The sequence below is a fragment of the Pseudophryne corroboree genome, chromosome 4, assembly GCF_028390025.1.
Source record: "Pseudophryne corroboree isolate aPseCor3 chromosome 4, aPseCor3.hap2, whole genome shotgun sequence".
NCBI classification, from domain to species: domain Eukaryota; kingdom Metazoa; phylum Chordata; class Amphibia; order Anura; family Myobatrachidae; genus Pseudophryne; species Pseudophryne corroboree.
This window is the reverse complement of record NC_086447.1, coordinates 584,206,524-584,219,244: the sequence shown is the minus strand read 5'-3', so window position 1 is coordinate 584,219,244 and position 12,721 is coordinate 584,206,524. Positions and strand designations below refer to the sequence as shown.

The 12,721-nt window shown below is 40.8% G+C and overlaps 1 protein-coding gene across 1 annotated transcript in view; it reads left to right on the top strand.

Annotated features, from left to right (window-relative positions):
* PLG (plasminogen) overlaps positions 1-12,721 on the top strand; it is a 189,630-nt gene that overhangs the window by 140,425 nt on the left and 36,484 nt on the right. Inside the window, exons 13-15 of the mRNA XM_063917521.1 lie at positions 525-621; positions 4,281-4,401; positions 9,167-9,241. Of these exons, the coding sequence (XP_063773591.1) occupies positions 525-621; positions 4,281-4,401; positions 9,167-9,241 (293 nt within the window). The remainder of the gene's footprint in view (positions 1-524; positions 622-4,280; positions 4,402-9,166; positions 9,242-12,721) is intronic.

The following is a 12,721-nucleotide window of genomic DNA, read 5'->3' as shown; positions in this document are numbered from 1 at the left end:
GAAGATAGTTTTATACTTACAGAATTCAAGTTCTGAGAATATATTCAATTTGGAGCTTAATACAACCTTGTGGTCTATGTGAACAGAGGTGTTATACGATGTTGTCATGCTAGTTAAGAAACACTTGAGATTTCTCCTATATTAACCCTCTAATAATTTTAGTGGATATTAAAAAGACAGGAAACACACAGAAAATGCAGTTTCCACATGTTTTTCAACAAAAACAGCTTGATAAATACTTCCAGTGGTGTTATAGCAACCGTCAATGGTAGTTGTGCACTGTTTGGTACATGATCGTGATAAAGGACAGTATTTTTTTGCACCTAGTATTATGTTAGGGTGAAAAGAAATGTTTATGCACTATTAGGCAGCCCTCATTTACTCAGTAAAGAAAAAACAGAATATAAACTGTAACTACAGTATAATTGTTATTCTGTTATGAAGCAGACAGTAATTTGAAATTACCAATCTTTTTATATAAATTTGAATGTGTATAATTGTATTTTTGTTCCTCTTATACACAGTACTGCAGAAATCCTGATGGAGACATAAATGGACCATGGTGTTATCTCTCAGAACCTGGGCCAGTATCCTGGGATTATTGTGATATTCCACGCTGTGGTAAATGTTTTGATTAAATATACTACTGAGTTATGTTGGGCATGATACAGCATGGTGTGATTTTCTAAAAGATGAAAAAAAAACACTTTATTTTAGTATTCCATTTTATCTAAGTGAAGGGTGTCTAATATATAATAAAAACATACAGTAAGACAATTTTTTTTCTACCATTTTTTTAAAACTTGGTACTGGTCCTTAAAGCAATTTTATAACCATAAAGAGTTACTTGCCTTGAAAATAATGTTGCCCAACTAAAATTTGTATGCTGGGGTAAATTGAATACGTTAACTCCTGGCTCTTGAAAGGTTTTCTGCATGAAATAGCCTGCTCAAAGCTGGTAAACACACTTGCTGCTATTTCATAGCTATGAGTAGCAACATCTATAACCATACAGTACCTGAACTGCTTTAAAGACTGCCTATGGATGTTGCTAAAGATGTTTGCTCTGTGAAATGGCAGCTGCCATTTCAACAGAAATTTTAGGAAGAAATTAAAATATTGAGAATTCAAGTAAATTGAATTACCCATCATAAGGATTTTAATTAGGCAAAATCATTATTGAGTGGGTTTGGCCTTTATCCGCTTCATTACTATTGATGAGTGTGATTCATCATCATCAGCAGGCACATAAAAAAAAGTTGAGGAAGGGTCCCACTTGTACTCAGTACTTCAGCATTATGGTAAACAACTTGCTAACCATATTACTAGGCTTACCATAATATCCCTTTACACCAAGACGCTCATGGATGCCACAGGTTCTGTGGCTGAATAAAAGCAGGTGAAATACAGACTTGAAGTCATCCAGCATTAGAACCTGTGTAATTCATTAGTGTCCCAGTTTAAAGTGTTAGTTTGGTAAGCCTACACATTACCACGATAATTCCTGCAGGTAGGGAGCGGAACCCCCCACCCCTCCCCCATGGGCACACTCATTTGAAAGAGGGAAGTTCTTGTCTTAGTGATTGTCTGGAGAGAACCTGTAATGAGTCTGACCATCTGACCAGACTATAACACCTTGTCCAGTGGGACATATTGAACTTTACAGAAAATGAGGGCACTAAAAGTGCTTCACACACACACACACACACACACACACACACACACACACACACACACACACCTCACGGGGAGTTTCACATAGGACCAGACTATGGGGTCTATCTATTAAGCCTAAGATGGAGATAACGTGGACGGAGATAAAGTAGCAGCCAATCACCTCCTAACTGTCATTTTTCAAACCCAGCTTGTGACATGGTAGATAGGAGCTGATTGGCTGGTACTTTATCTCTGTCCACTTTATCTCCATCCAAGGCTTAGTAAATAGACCCTCTATAACACATAACACTACAGAAAAATGTTTCCAGAGATGGGGCAGTTCTAATGCCTAGCTCTCCCCCATTCTGGGTCAAATAAAAATTGACGCTTTGTTGGGCTAGCTAATTCTTTTTTTACATGTCTTTTCAATGTGACAAAACACAAACATAATAATAAAATCTATCTATCTATCTATCTATCTATCTATCTATCTATCTATCTATCTATCTATCTATAAGAAACAAAATAGAAAAACCAGCACCACTTGTGAAAGACTTACTTAATAATATAAGTAAAAACTATCCAAAGGATGACACTCCCTTGGTACAAAGGGTGTCAGCAGGCCCTTTAATTAATCAGCAGTGGTAAGCTGCTGTGAATTTAACATAGAAAGAGAGGATATGGGCATCAGCGACCACTGATGTCAGGTGTAAAGGAACATATGATAGTATTAAACATTTCTCAAAAAGATATATAAATGTATTCTACATAGGACAAGAATTACTAATTGAAGCAGAAAAAATTAATAAAACACATTTGTTTAAAATCAAATTCAAGTAGAAAGAAGATTAAAAAGATCTAAAAATGAAAAATAAAAAAGAATGTATAAAATGCATAGAATAAGTTCTTAACTTAAGTGTGGAGGTCAGTCTAGGGAGCAATCATGGACTAACCAACGCGTTTCATCCGTCAGGCGAACGAAACGCGTTGGTTATGCCATGATTGCTCCCTAGACTGTCTTTAGGTGTGTACCCAGCATTAGAGGGGAAGATGCACCCCTGCACAAACCCTGATTTTAGGTCACCAACTGTAATGGCAACAGAAGAAAAGCTGCAGGGATGCAGCACTGGTTTTTAGTTTAACGTTTAAAAACAAATCCTTGTCTAAGGCTGGGTACACACTTGGCTGACAGATCAGCTGACTGACCGACCAATATAATGATTGATAAGTTTTATGTACAAACAATCTTGTGCATACACACTTACCAATCATTTGCCTGATATGTCTGGCCCGTAGACCCATTTCAACCAGCCCACCCTCTTGTAACATCATATTCAAAGGATTCTGTGGCTGATATATTGTTTAGTTGGGGGGTCACCCATACAGGCAGATGAACTAATATACAGTTGTGTCCACTTACACCTTTGCCTCCAGCGCGACAAATGCATTATGGCAGGTGACTTAATGCGCCATTCTGTGGCACCGCTTGCACCATGCCACCCTATGGGAAAGTGGGTGCGAGTGCAGTGCCTGCGCCCACCGGCGTGCACTCTATCACAGCATGCATGCCATGGCGTGCATTAGCAGCAGCAAAGATGCAAGTGGACACATCTGCGTGACATATCAGCATTAGTGGTGCTACAGGGCAGACATGATATATTGACATCAACTGATGCCGTTCTCAGACATATCAGCTGTACTCATGTGCTGATGGTCAAGACGATATAGCATTCACCGTCTGTACAAACATTATATCAGCAAGTGAGTACCCAGCTAAGATTGTATATTTGTATAATAGATGCTTTCACTACATACAGGTTTAATATAAATGTAAAACAATTTTTATGACCATATAGCTTTAAGGGGGGGAATTGAATTAAGCACTGTAATTTACCGCAGGGAAATTGATCCACTGGGACTATACAATTAGCCCCGAATGCAACCCGCAGACTGCAGTTAACAGGGATTTCTTTTCGGGTCTCAGAAGAAATCTCATATAAATCCCTGTTAACACATACTGTATGTCCAGGAACTTATCCGGGATTCTATGTGCTAACGCCCGATAACAGGGTAATTTGCTGTGTGAAAAAAAGGGACTCTATTTGAATAGCCCTGGGCGTTAAGGCTATAGGCTACCACCTTTTTTACACGCAGTAAATTACCGGGTCTAATGGAATTCCCCTGTTAGACCCGGTAATATCCTAATATGTGCTGTGATTTACTGCACGGTAATAACAGGCTTTTTAACCTGATAGTGCTAATGGGCTATCCAATTACAGTGTGGTAATTAACCCGTTTTCGGCCGATAACACATGGGATCCATGATAACAATGTGGACCCATGTGTTATCGGCTGATAACGGGTTTCCTGGGGCTGGTTATCGGGGAGCCTGAGGCATGCAAAGCAGAATCCCCGATAAGTGCAGATTTTTGGGACTAATTGGATAGCTCCGGGGGAATCCTTTAGCTGTGGTAACTCACCACAGCTAATAGCCATACATTTGAGTGTAGTCATTTTTCACAGAATTCCTTATTGGATTATTTGTGTCACAAACAGTATTTTACTTTGTTGCTAAGTTGGTGTAATTTGATAAATGATACCTCTTTAATGTCTACCCCTTTCAGCCTCAACAGAAATTGAATGTGGGAAATCAAAGAAAGTACAAAGGAAATGCACTGGGAGAATTGTAGGTGGATGTGAAGCAAATCCGTTTTCTTGGCCATGGCAGATCAGCCTTCGAACCAGGTAAACCTCAAATGTTCTCTGCTCTTTATAATCGTCAAACATAGCTGTATTCTATATTGGTGTAACACCACAAAAATGATAAGTCTTCATGAATATTCAAAGGGCTTGGGGGCAAGCATAGACATCTATATTGAGCACACGAAAAAGGAGTAGAAAAAACATTTTAATAAAGATGAACTACACAGAAGCTCAGAAGCTATACCAAGTGCTGCAAGACATCCTATAAAAGTTCAAACAAGAAAAAAATGTAGGAACAGCAACTGAGAATAAGATGTACAAGAATGGCAGATAAGATTTCAGGAAAATACACTATATAAACATAATATAAAATGTTAAAAAAATATATAATAAACACCTGTAACTGTGAATCATTACAAGTGATAATAAACAAAACTAGTTTATTGTTAATAATAATATAATCTGAGACATAAAGTATAACAATGTACAACAGATGTACAGTACCGTAGCCTTTGAAAGCTTAAAACAATGAAATGGTGTGGACATTACATTGCTCAAATATGTGTGAGACAATCATTGACATAGTGATTATGTCCATTGGTGAGACTGATAATTAGTGACATCCATCACAATTGAGGATGCAATAGTCACTTAATTGTCAATGCTTAATAATCAACCAATGTCAGTGCCAGGATATGTAGTGCAATCCACGACAATATAACAATTAGTGGTGATAAGACAGTTAATTCCAATACAAAGGAGACACAAAAATAACCTTGAACCTTGTAGTTGTAATATCCATTTATTACTTGTAAGCGGCCATAGGGGTAGATGTGTCAAGCCTTGGAGAGCGATATTGTATCAAACAACCAGCTTCTAACTGACATTCTAGAAAACTGAGAGTGATGAGCTAATTGGTTGGTATTTATTTCTCTCCAAGCATTGAAACATCTCCCCCATAGTCTCATATTTATTAAACCGATATCAGTCTAAGGGGCAGATGTACTAAGCCTCTAAGAGTGATAAAGTAGCAGCCAATCAGCTCCTAACTGCCATGGTACAGGCTGTGTTTCAAAAATGGCAGTTGGGAGCTGATTGTCTGGTAGATAATCTCTCTTCATTTTATCACTCGCCAAGATTTAGTACATCTGTCCCTAAGGATTGAAGTCTTCTTCTTTATATGGTGTAATCTTTATCACCAAAGTGTACACTATATAGCATACACACTTCTTATTAATTCAATGTCACCTTCTGGCAACAAATATACTCAGCCTTTGCAAGGATCCTGGTTAAATACCAGGCTCCTTTACTTTGCCAGCTGGCTGTTTTACCTGGAGGCATCCTAGTGTGTGAATCTGACACACCTGTTATTAGGAGATTCTGGTGTATATTTATCAAAGTTCGGAATTTCAGAAGTGGAAAAATTGCCCATAGCAACCACTCAGATTATAGCTATTATCTTCTAGAAGGTGCTAGATAAATGATTAGTAGATTCTGATTGGTTACTATGGGCAACATCTCCATTTCTAAAAACCCGCACTTTAATAAATATACCCCTAAACCTCCTAATGGTAACAGGTGTGCCAGATTAGGTGAACAGTTGGTAAAAGCACAGACTTTTTGTACAACATACACTCAGGATCACAGTTCTCTTATGAAACAGTAGCTAGGGTGCTTTTCTTTTCTTTTTCTTTTTTAATTCTCTTTATTCATCAGAGCACAATTGGACACAAAATATTCCATACATCAAAAACGATAAACATATTGGTAAAGTGGGTGAAGCAGGTTGTCTAAACCAAGTTTTAACAATTACAGGAAAACATAGCTATGTAAGCATTGAGGTTCAATACAGAGCCATAGATCTCCCATCTAGGCATGGTCGGCAGTCTTCCCCACCTCCCCCCTCTCTCCGGAGTCATCTCCTGAAAAAATAGGATTCAATGTGATTGTGCCCAAACTATTGGAGGGTCTTCCAAGAGCATACGTGTTTCATACCAGGAGGTATGTCTAAAACAGGTGTCTATCTGGCGTTCAGCGAATCTATAAAGCCCTCCCATAATTTAGGGTGTTTTTCTTAAAGCCTAAACATACCTAACCCTAAATGGGTGTTCAACATCCTGTCACTCTGAGTGATAATCTGGTTGATTAGCCACATTCTTACGGCAGGTACGCAATGGACAATCTGGAGTTGAATGTATGCCTGTGTGTAAAACTTAGTTTGTGTGGTTTTGCACGGCTCACTCTCCATAACCAAACATAAACAAGTATGAACAACTGAGAAGGCATTACTGGACTGTATTGGGGGGTTCTCCCATAGGCAAAGTCAATTGAAAACTATACAGAGCTGGAAGTAAGCAGAAATACACCTTTCCAGAAATATCATTTGGACCCAGGGTCGGACTGACCCACAGTGTTACATGGCAAATCCCAGATGGGCCCCACTGCCTGAGGGCACATTCCCTCCTCTACTGGTCAGGTTTCAGACTGTGCGCTTGATTTATACATTGTTACTCTATCAGAGGGTCAGTTACCTAGTGATGAACCATGAATGATAAACTACATCAAGATACAGCATGATCCCATACCAATAGGAGCAGTAACCCTTACTCTATACTAAACCACAGGGGTGGTGTCTTCTTAAATCTCTGGTTTGGTTCCCAGTGGTATGTCCAACTGCATAACAGTAAGTCCAACAAAGTTTCTGTTGGCACAACTCTTCAGGTGCTGCTAATTGGCTGGGTACCGCAATAATTTCTAATAATGGTAGCTCCTTTAGAGTGCATATTAGGGAAGCTAGCGGTAACTAAGAATACACCTTGTAACATGTAACTATGTAAGCACAACGCATAGGCAAATGCTGGGGAGGGGGTTCCTGATACCCGGAAACCGCCTCCTCTTGGCAAGTGGCTCAAATTATGACAATAGCAATTATATATAATAATATTACTAGAGCTGCCACTACATCATTCAGTTTAAGGAACAGAGGAGATCTGCTGCACATGCCTGTTGGTTCTATCAAGTTTGCTGTGTGTGTGAATCTGAGACCAGAGAGTAGCTACCAGGAAGAAGAGTCAGGAGCCTTACCATGAGGTGGGAGAATATGTGCTTAGAAAGTGCAGTACTGGTTCTATAATGTTTGTGTATTTATTTATTATGGTATGTTTAACCTTTTCCTGACCACTTATTTATATTATTTAAATATGTTTGATACAGCCTATACGAGATGTAGTTATGTGACCGACGGTCACATAACCTTCCCCTGCATCCCGAACATTACAGATACCGACAGTCGGTATGTTGACTAGAATGGACTATTCCCACTTGTGGGAGTCCATGACACCCATAGAGTGGGAATAGAACCTGTGGCGAGCTTTGTTTCGTTCGCCCACACTGCCAGCATTCTGCGGCCGGGATCCCGGCATCAGGATGGTGACCGCCGGGATCCCGGACGCCGATAACGTGGCCCCAACCCACCTATACTATAGACCATCTATAGCAGGGCTGGCCAAACCGGTCCTCGAGATCTACCAACAGTTCATGTTTTCCAGGCCTCCTGGAGATCTGTAGAATTGTCAGTTAGGAATGAATGCAGCACATCTTGTGCACCAGCTAGGTGGTCTGGAAAATGTGAACTGTTGGTAGATCTCGAGGACTGGTTTGGCCAGCTCTGATCTATAGTGTTAAGTATTAATACTGTATTCCAATCCATACAGTGTCCAGTGTATAAAAAGACCAATGTTTACATTCATGTCCAGGGTCGTTACTAGGTTCTTCTGCTGCTCTCCCAGACTCCCGCACTTGCTCCAATTTTCCGCAGAGTGGGAGATTGTGGACTGCATTTGGAAACCCACTCTAGAAATCCTGCATTTGCCAGTGTAACATTTAAAACATATTAAATAATTACTACAGTTACATATTTGCTTATTATTTATTGACAAGAAGGAATACCAAGCGGGCTTAACCTTTATTATCAATTAGCCTGTTCTCATCACAGTCACAGGAGTGAAGCAAAAGACAACTGTACAGTGGAAATCACAGAGATTATATAATCATTTCTTTATCAGATTAAAGTGCATTCAGTCAAATTGAATGGGAGGTATATCACCCAACAGGAATGGTATATGTGTAGGCCACGCAAAACACACTACAATCTCTCTGATTCTGTAAACAGGGTCAAAAGGTCGACCGGGTCAAAAGGTCGACATAGAATATGTAGACAGTAGGAAAGGTCAAAAGCTTAACATGTTTAAAAGGTTGACATGTAAATGGTCGACACAAAAAAGGTAGACACATTTTGTTTGGGGGGTGTTTTGTCACTTTTCTGGTACAAACAAGCCCCATTAGTGTACCACGTCCCCTCGCATGGCTTCAGGCAAGGTGCCTCGCTTCGCTGCCACTGCGCTTTCCGCAAGTTGCTATTCCCAATCGTAGTCCACATGGATGGACAAAATAAAAAATAAAATAAAAAACATGTGTCTAACATGTGTGTCGACAATTGTCACGTCGACATTTTGACCCTGTCGATCTTTAGACCCTGTCATCCTAATGCATGTCATTGTCTACCATTAGTGGTAGACCCATTGACTGTAGACCTTTTTAGTGTAGATCTATATTCCGGATTCCCTTTTGTTCAGTGTGTATAGAAATCATGACACTCTTGGAACTGCATGTAGTGTTCATGTATGAATGAAGTGCTACTGCATTCTGCCCTGGGTCTCGCTTAGTCTAAACCAGACCATGCATATATTAAAAATAAACACAAAACATTATGTCATCAGCTTCTTGATTAGTTTCCATTATTTTTCAGTTTTCATCTACACTTCTGTGGCGGAACATTGATTGATCATCAATGGGTTCTCACTGCTGCACACTGCTTGGAACGGTAGGACATTAGCAAAATTGTATGGTTTAATCTGAGTCAATCATTGAATTAATGCATAAATGACCATTGTAAAATACATATCTCCCCTTGCCTTTATGGTAGCTCTGATGTATTTGTTTCAACAATATCAAGTATTTATCATTAAGATTTTTGTTTTGCTTTTACAAATTCATAACAACTTTATTTTACAGCACCTAATGTACAATTTACCAGTGTAAGGGCCTAATTCAGCGGGTGGTCTTCAGTATGCCAACTGACGGGATCCCGGCGCACAGTATACCGGCGCCGGAATCCCGACAGCCGGCATACCAACACTTGATCTCCCTCGTGGGGGTCCACGACCCCCATGGAGGGAGAATAAAATAGCGTAGCGCGCCACCGTGCCCGTAGCGTGGCGAGCACAGCGAGCCCGCAAGGGGCTCATTTGCGCTCGCCACACTGTCGGTAAGCCGGCGGTCGGGCTCCCGGCGCCGGTATGCTGGTTGCCGGGAGCCCGACCGCCGGCATACCATACTGAACTCAATTCAGCATAAGTTGTTATATTGCTAAAATCGGAAATGGACGATTTTCAGCCGTTTGTGCATGTGCAGAATATACAGCGTTCATGCGCGGACATTCGCATTGTGATCACATCCCAGAGGATTCTTACTTTGCAGAATTTTTTCCACACCTGCCTAAAACTTTTGCATTGTACTGTATGTCTGGCGTAAAACAGGAGCACAGGAAACTGACACTGATCAACATATATCGTAAACTTTTTTAGTCAGTATTTTGTGATGCAATTGCAGCAAAGTAAGCATTCTCCCCACTTTCTGCAGGGTTCATTATACATGTCACACACATTAGTTTATTGTTTCTTGGGACCACAGTAATAACACTTAAGGGCTCTACACACTGGTAGACAACACTGCATGATATGAACGTTCTTGTTCATTAATGAACGAGAACTCGTTCACATCGTGCAGTGTGTAGGCACCAACGATGAACGATCCGTGGCCCTGCGCTCATTCATCGTTGGTGCCCTGTCGCTTATGCATGCAGGCCAACATGGGCAATCTCATCTATATTAGCATGCATTGCTAGGGGGACGGGTGACGGGGGGCTGAAGAGACTTCACTCCCACGTCACCCCCACCCCTCCCCTGTCGGCCATATCCGCTGTCGGGCAGCTCGGCAGCGGATCGCCGAGTCTGTAGGGGCATTACATGGTTGAGTCACATTACACCCTCTAATAGCCAGAGGCATCAATATAATGCCTTAGGCAAGATTTTGGCTGGTGCCCCCTAGCACCACTGCTAGTTCCGCCTCTGACCCTGCACCCCTTTACCATCACCCCTCAGTCATAGCAGTCCTCATTTTGGTGCTTCTACCCCCTATATTTTGAATAGGAACAGTGCGCACATTCAACACGTAGCCCAAAAAGGGGCGTGTTCTTTTGGGAATAGGCATGGCCACACAATAGTGCCCCCAAATCAAATTACACTACACCACATTGCTCTTTATTCACATTAGACCACACAGTAGTGCCTTTTCTATACATTACGCCACACAGTAGAGCACCTTATACACATAATGCCACACATTAGTAATGCCTTTCTACACATAATACCACACAGTAATGCCCCATACACATATGACACACATTATTAATGTCCTTATAAACATAATACACCTTACACATTATGCCAAACCTTTGTTTGCTTGGATACAGATGTGTCCTCATACATCTTGCCTCAATATGCCATGCAGCTCCCGTCCAGCTCTGCTAACGTTGGGCACCTTTTTTTGCAGAAAATGCACCTAATTTTCATTCCCACATGACTAGAACGTACAAGCAGCTTCTACTTATTAAAATGATATGTAGCATGCCTATATTCTGTGTGCCACTGTGGCTGTATCTGCATATGAAATGCTATGTTACAGTGACTTCCAGGAATACACTGTAATGTAGCATTTCATATGCAGATACAGCCACAGTCACACACAGAATATAGACATGCTGCATATCATTTTAAGCAGCAGAATCTGCTTGTGCACCATGGCATTCCAAATGCCCTAGGCATTTGCCTAGTTTGCCTAAGTTTAGGGCCGGCTCTGGCAGAGCCCATGTATAAATCAGTATGCCAGCTGCTGCCCTTTTGGCAGTCGAAAAGTGACCCTAGGGTTTTATATAGTTTTATTGGTCTCCAGGTCTCCATAATGTTATGGGGCGCTGCTAAATGTTATGTGGGTTAATGCGCTGTAATACTTCACCTTTGGTCACAGGTTCGAACCCCACTAGGGTTTTAAAATAAAATTTTCCTCTTCTCATATTTATTTTAATTAACATATTTATTGCTTTATACCCGAATGATCTTATAGTTAATTTACTATCAAGGGGACTAATTTAACATTATTTTAAGAAACAAAAGTCCATGATAAACAATTTCTATAACCTGGAAAAGAGCAATACTCCTAATTAGATCAGATAGGTGAGTGGGCAAATTGACTTCATCACTCCACAAAGGGTCATAACTTGAGCAGGGGCAATAAAAATATTTTTAGTTATTAGAATTTCATGTTTTAATATTTTGTCTAAATCCAACTGATGCCCCTTTTGTCCGGGTCCGGGTTTTTTTTAATGTCAGGAATAAAAATGTATCTGGGTTCCAGGTTCGAGATCTACGCCCTGCGACTCAACTCGGGGGCCACCCTGTCAGAGGTGTGCTAGGACTTACCACTCTTCCCGGTCTGAGGCATGCTAATGCTTACCACACTCCCGAGTAGGAGTGCCAGATCTTATCACACTCCCAGGTAGCATTCCAGGCGAAGTGGTCGGGGTGGGTCTTGAACCCACAATGCCTGCTTCCCAGACACTGATGCAGACACTACGCCACAGTTCCTGCCAGTAGCTGAGAGTAGTACTAGGACCCATGAAGCTTAGTTACTATGATATCATGCTTCTAGGCACTGTACAGCAGCACCACCAGGGCCAGAGAGTCTGTTATAACTGTGACCCTTTTATGTTTCATATCAAAATATTTTTGCTGTTTTGTAATAAATTGTTTAGGATTATATAGATTTTAAAAAATAAAATATGAATTTATTATTAATCATGACAATTTAGTAATTAATGTAATAATATTTTAATTTAAAGTATTTATATAGTAGGGAAAAGTGACTGTGGACTAAAGGACTCACTGGGATATATTGAGTGGACACTAATGGTCACCTGAACATTGGGGGATGGAGAACTTTCCAGTGGCACTCGTGCTTATGCTGGTGCCCTGTTAATGCATGTAGGGCGGATGGCAAGGGTGATGTGCACAAGTCTTGAAGTTTCTTGGTGACAGGTGTTGAAGTTTCCAGAGAGCGGTGCTGGGAACTGGGTACATTGGCCAGGAGAATCCGAGTATCCAGGAGGAAAAGAAGCTGTGTCTGTGAGCGCAGGATCTCTGGTTACCCAGAGAGCGGAGCAGCAGTGACAGCCGCTGATACCTGA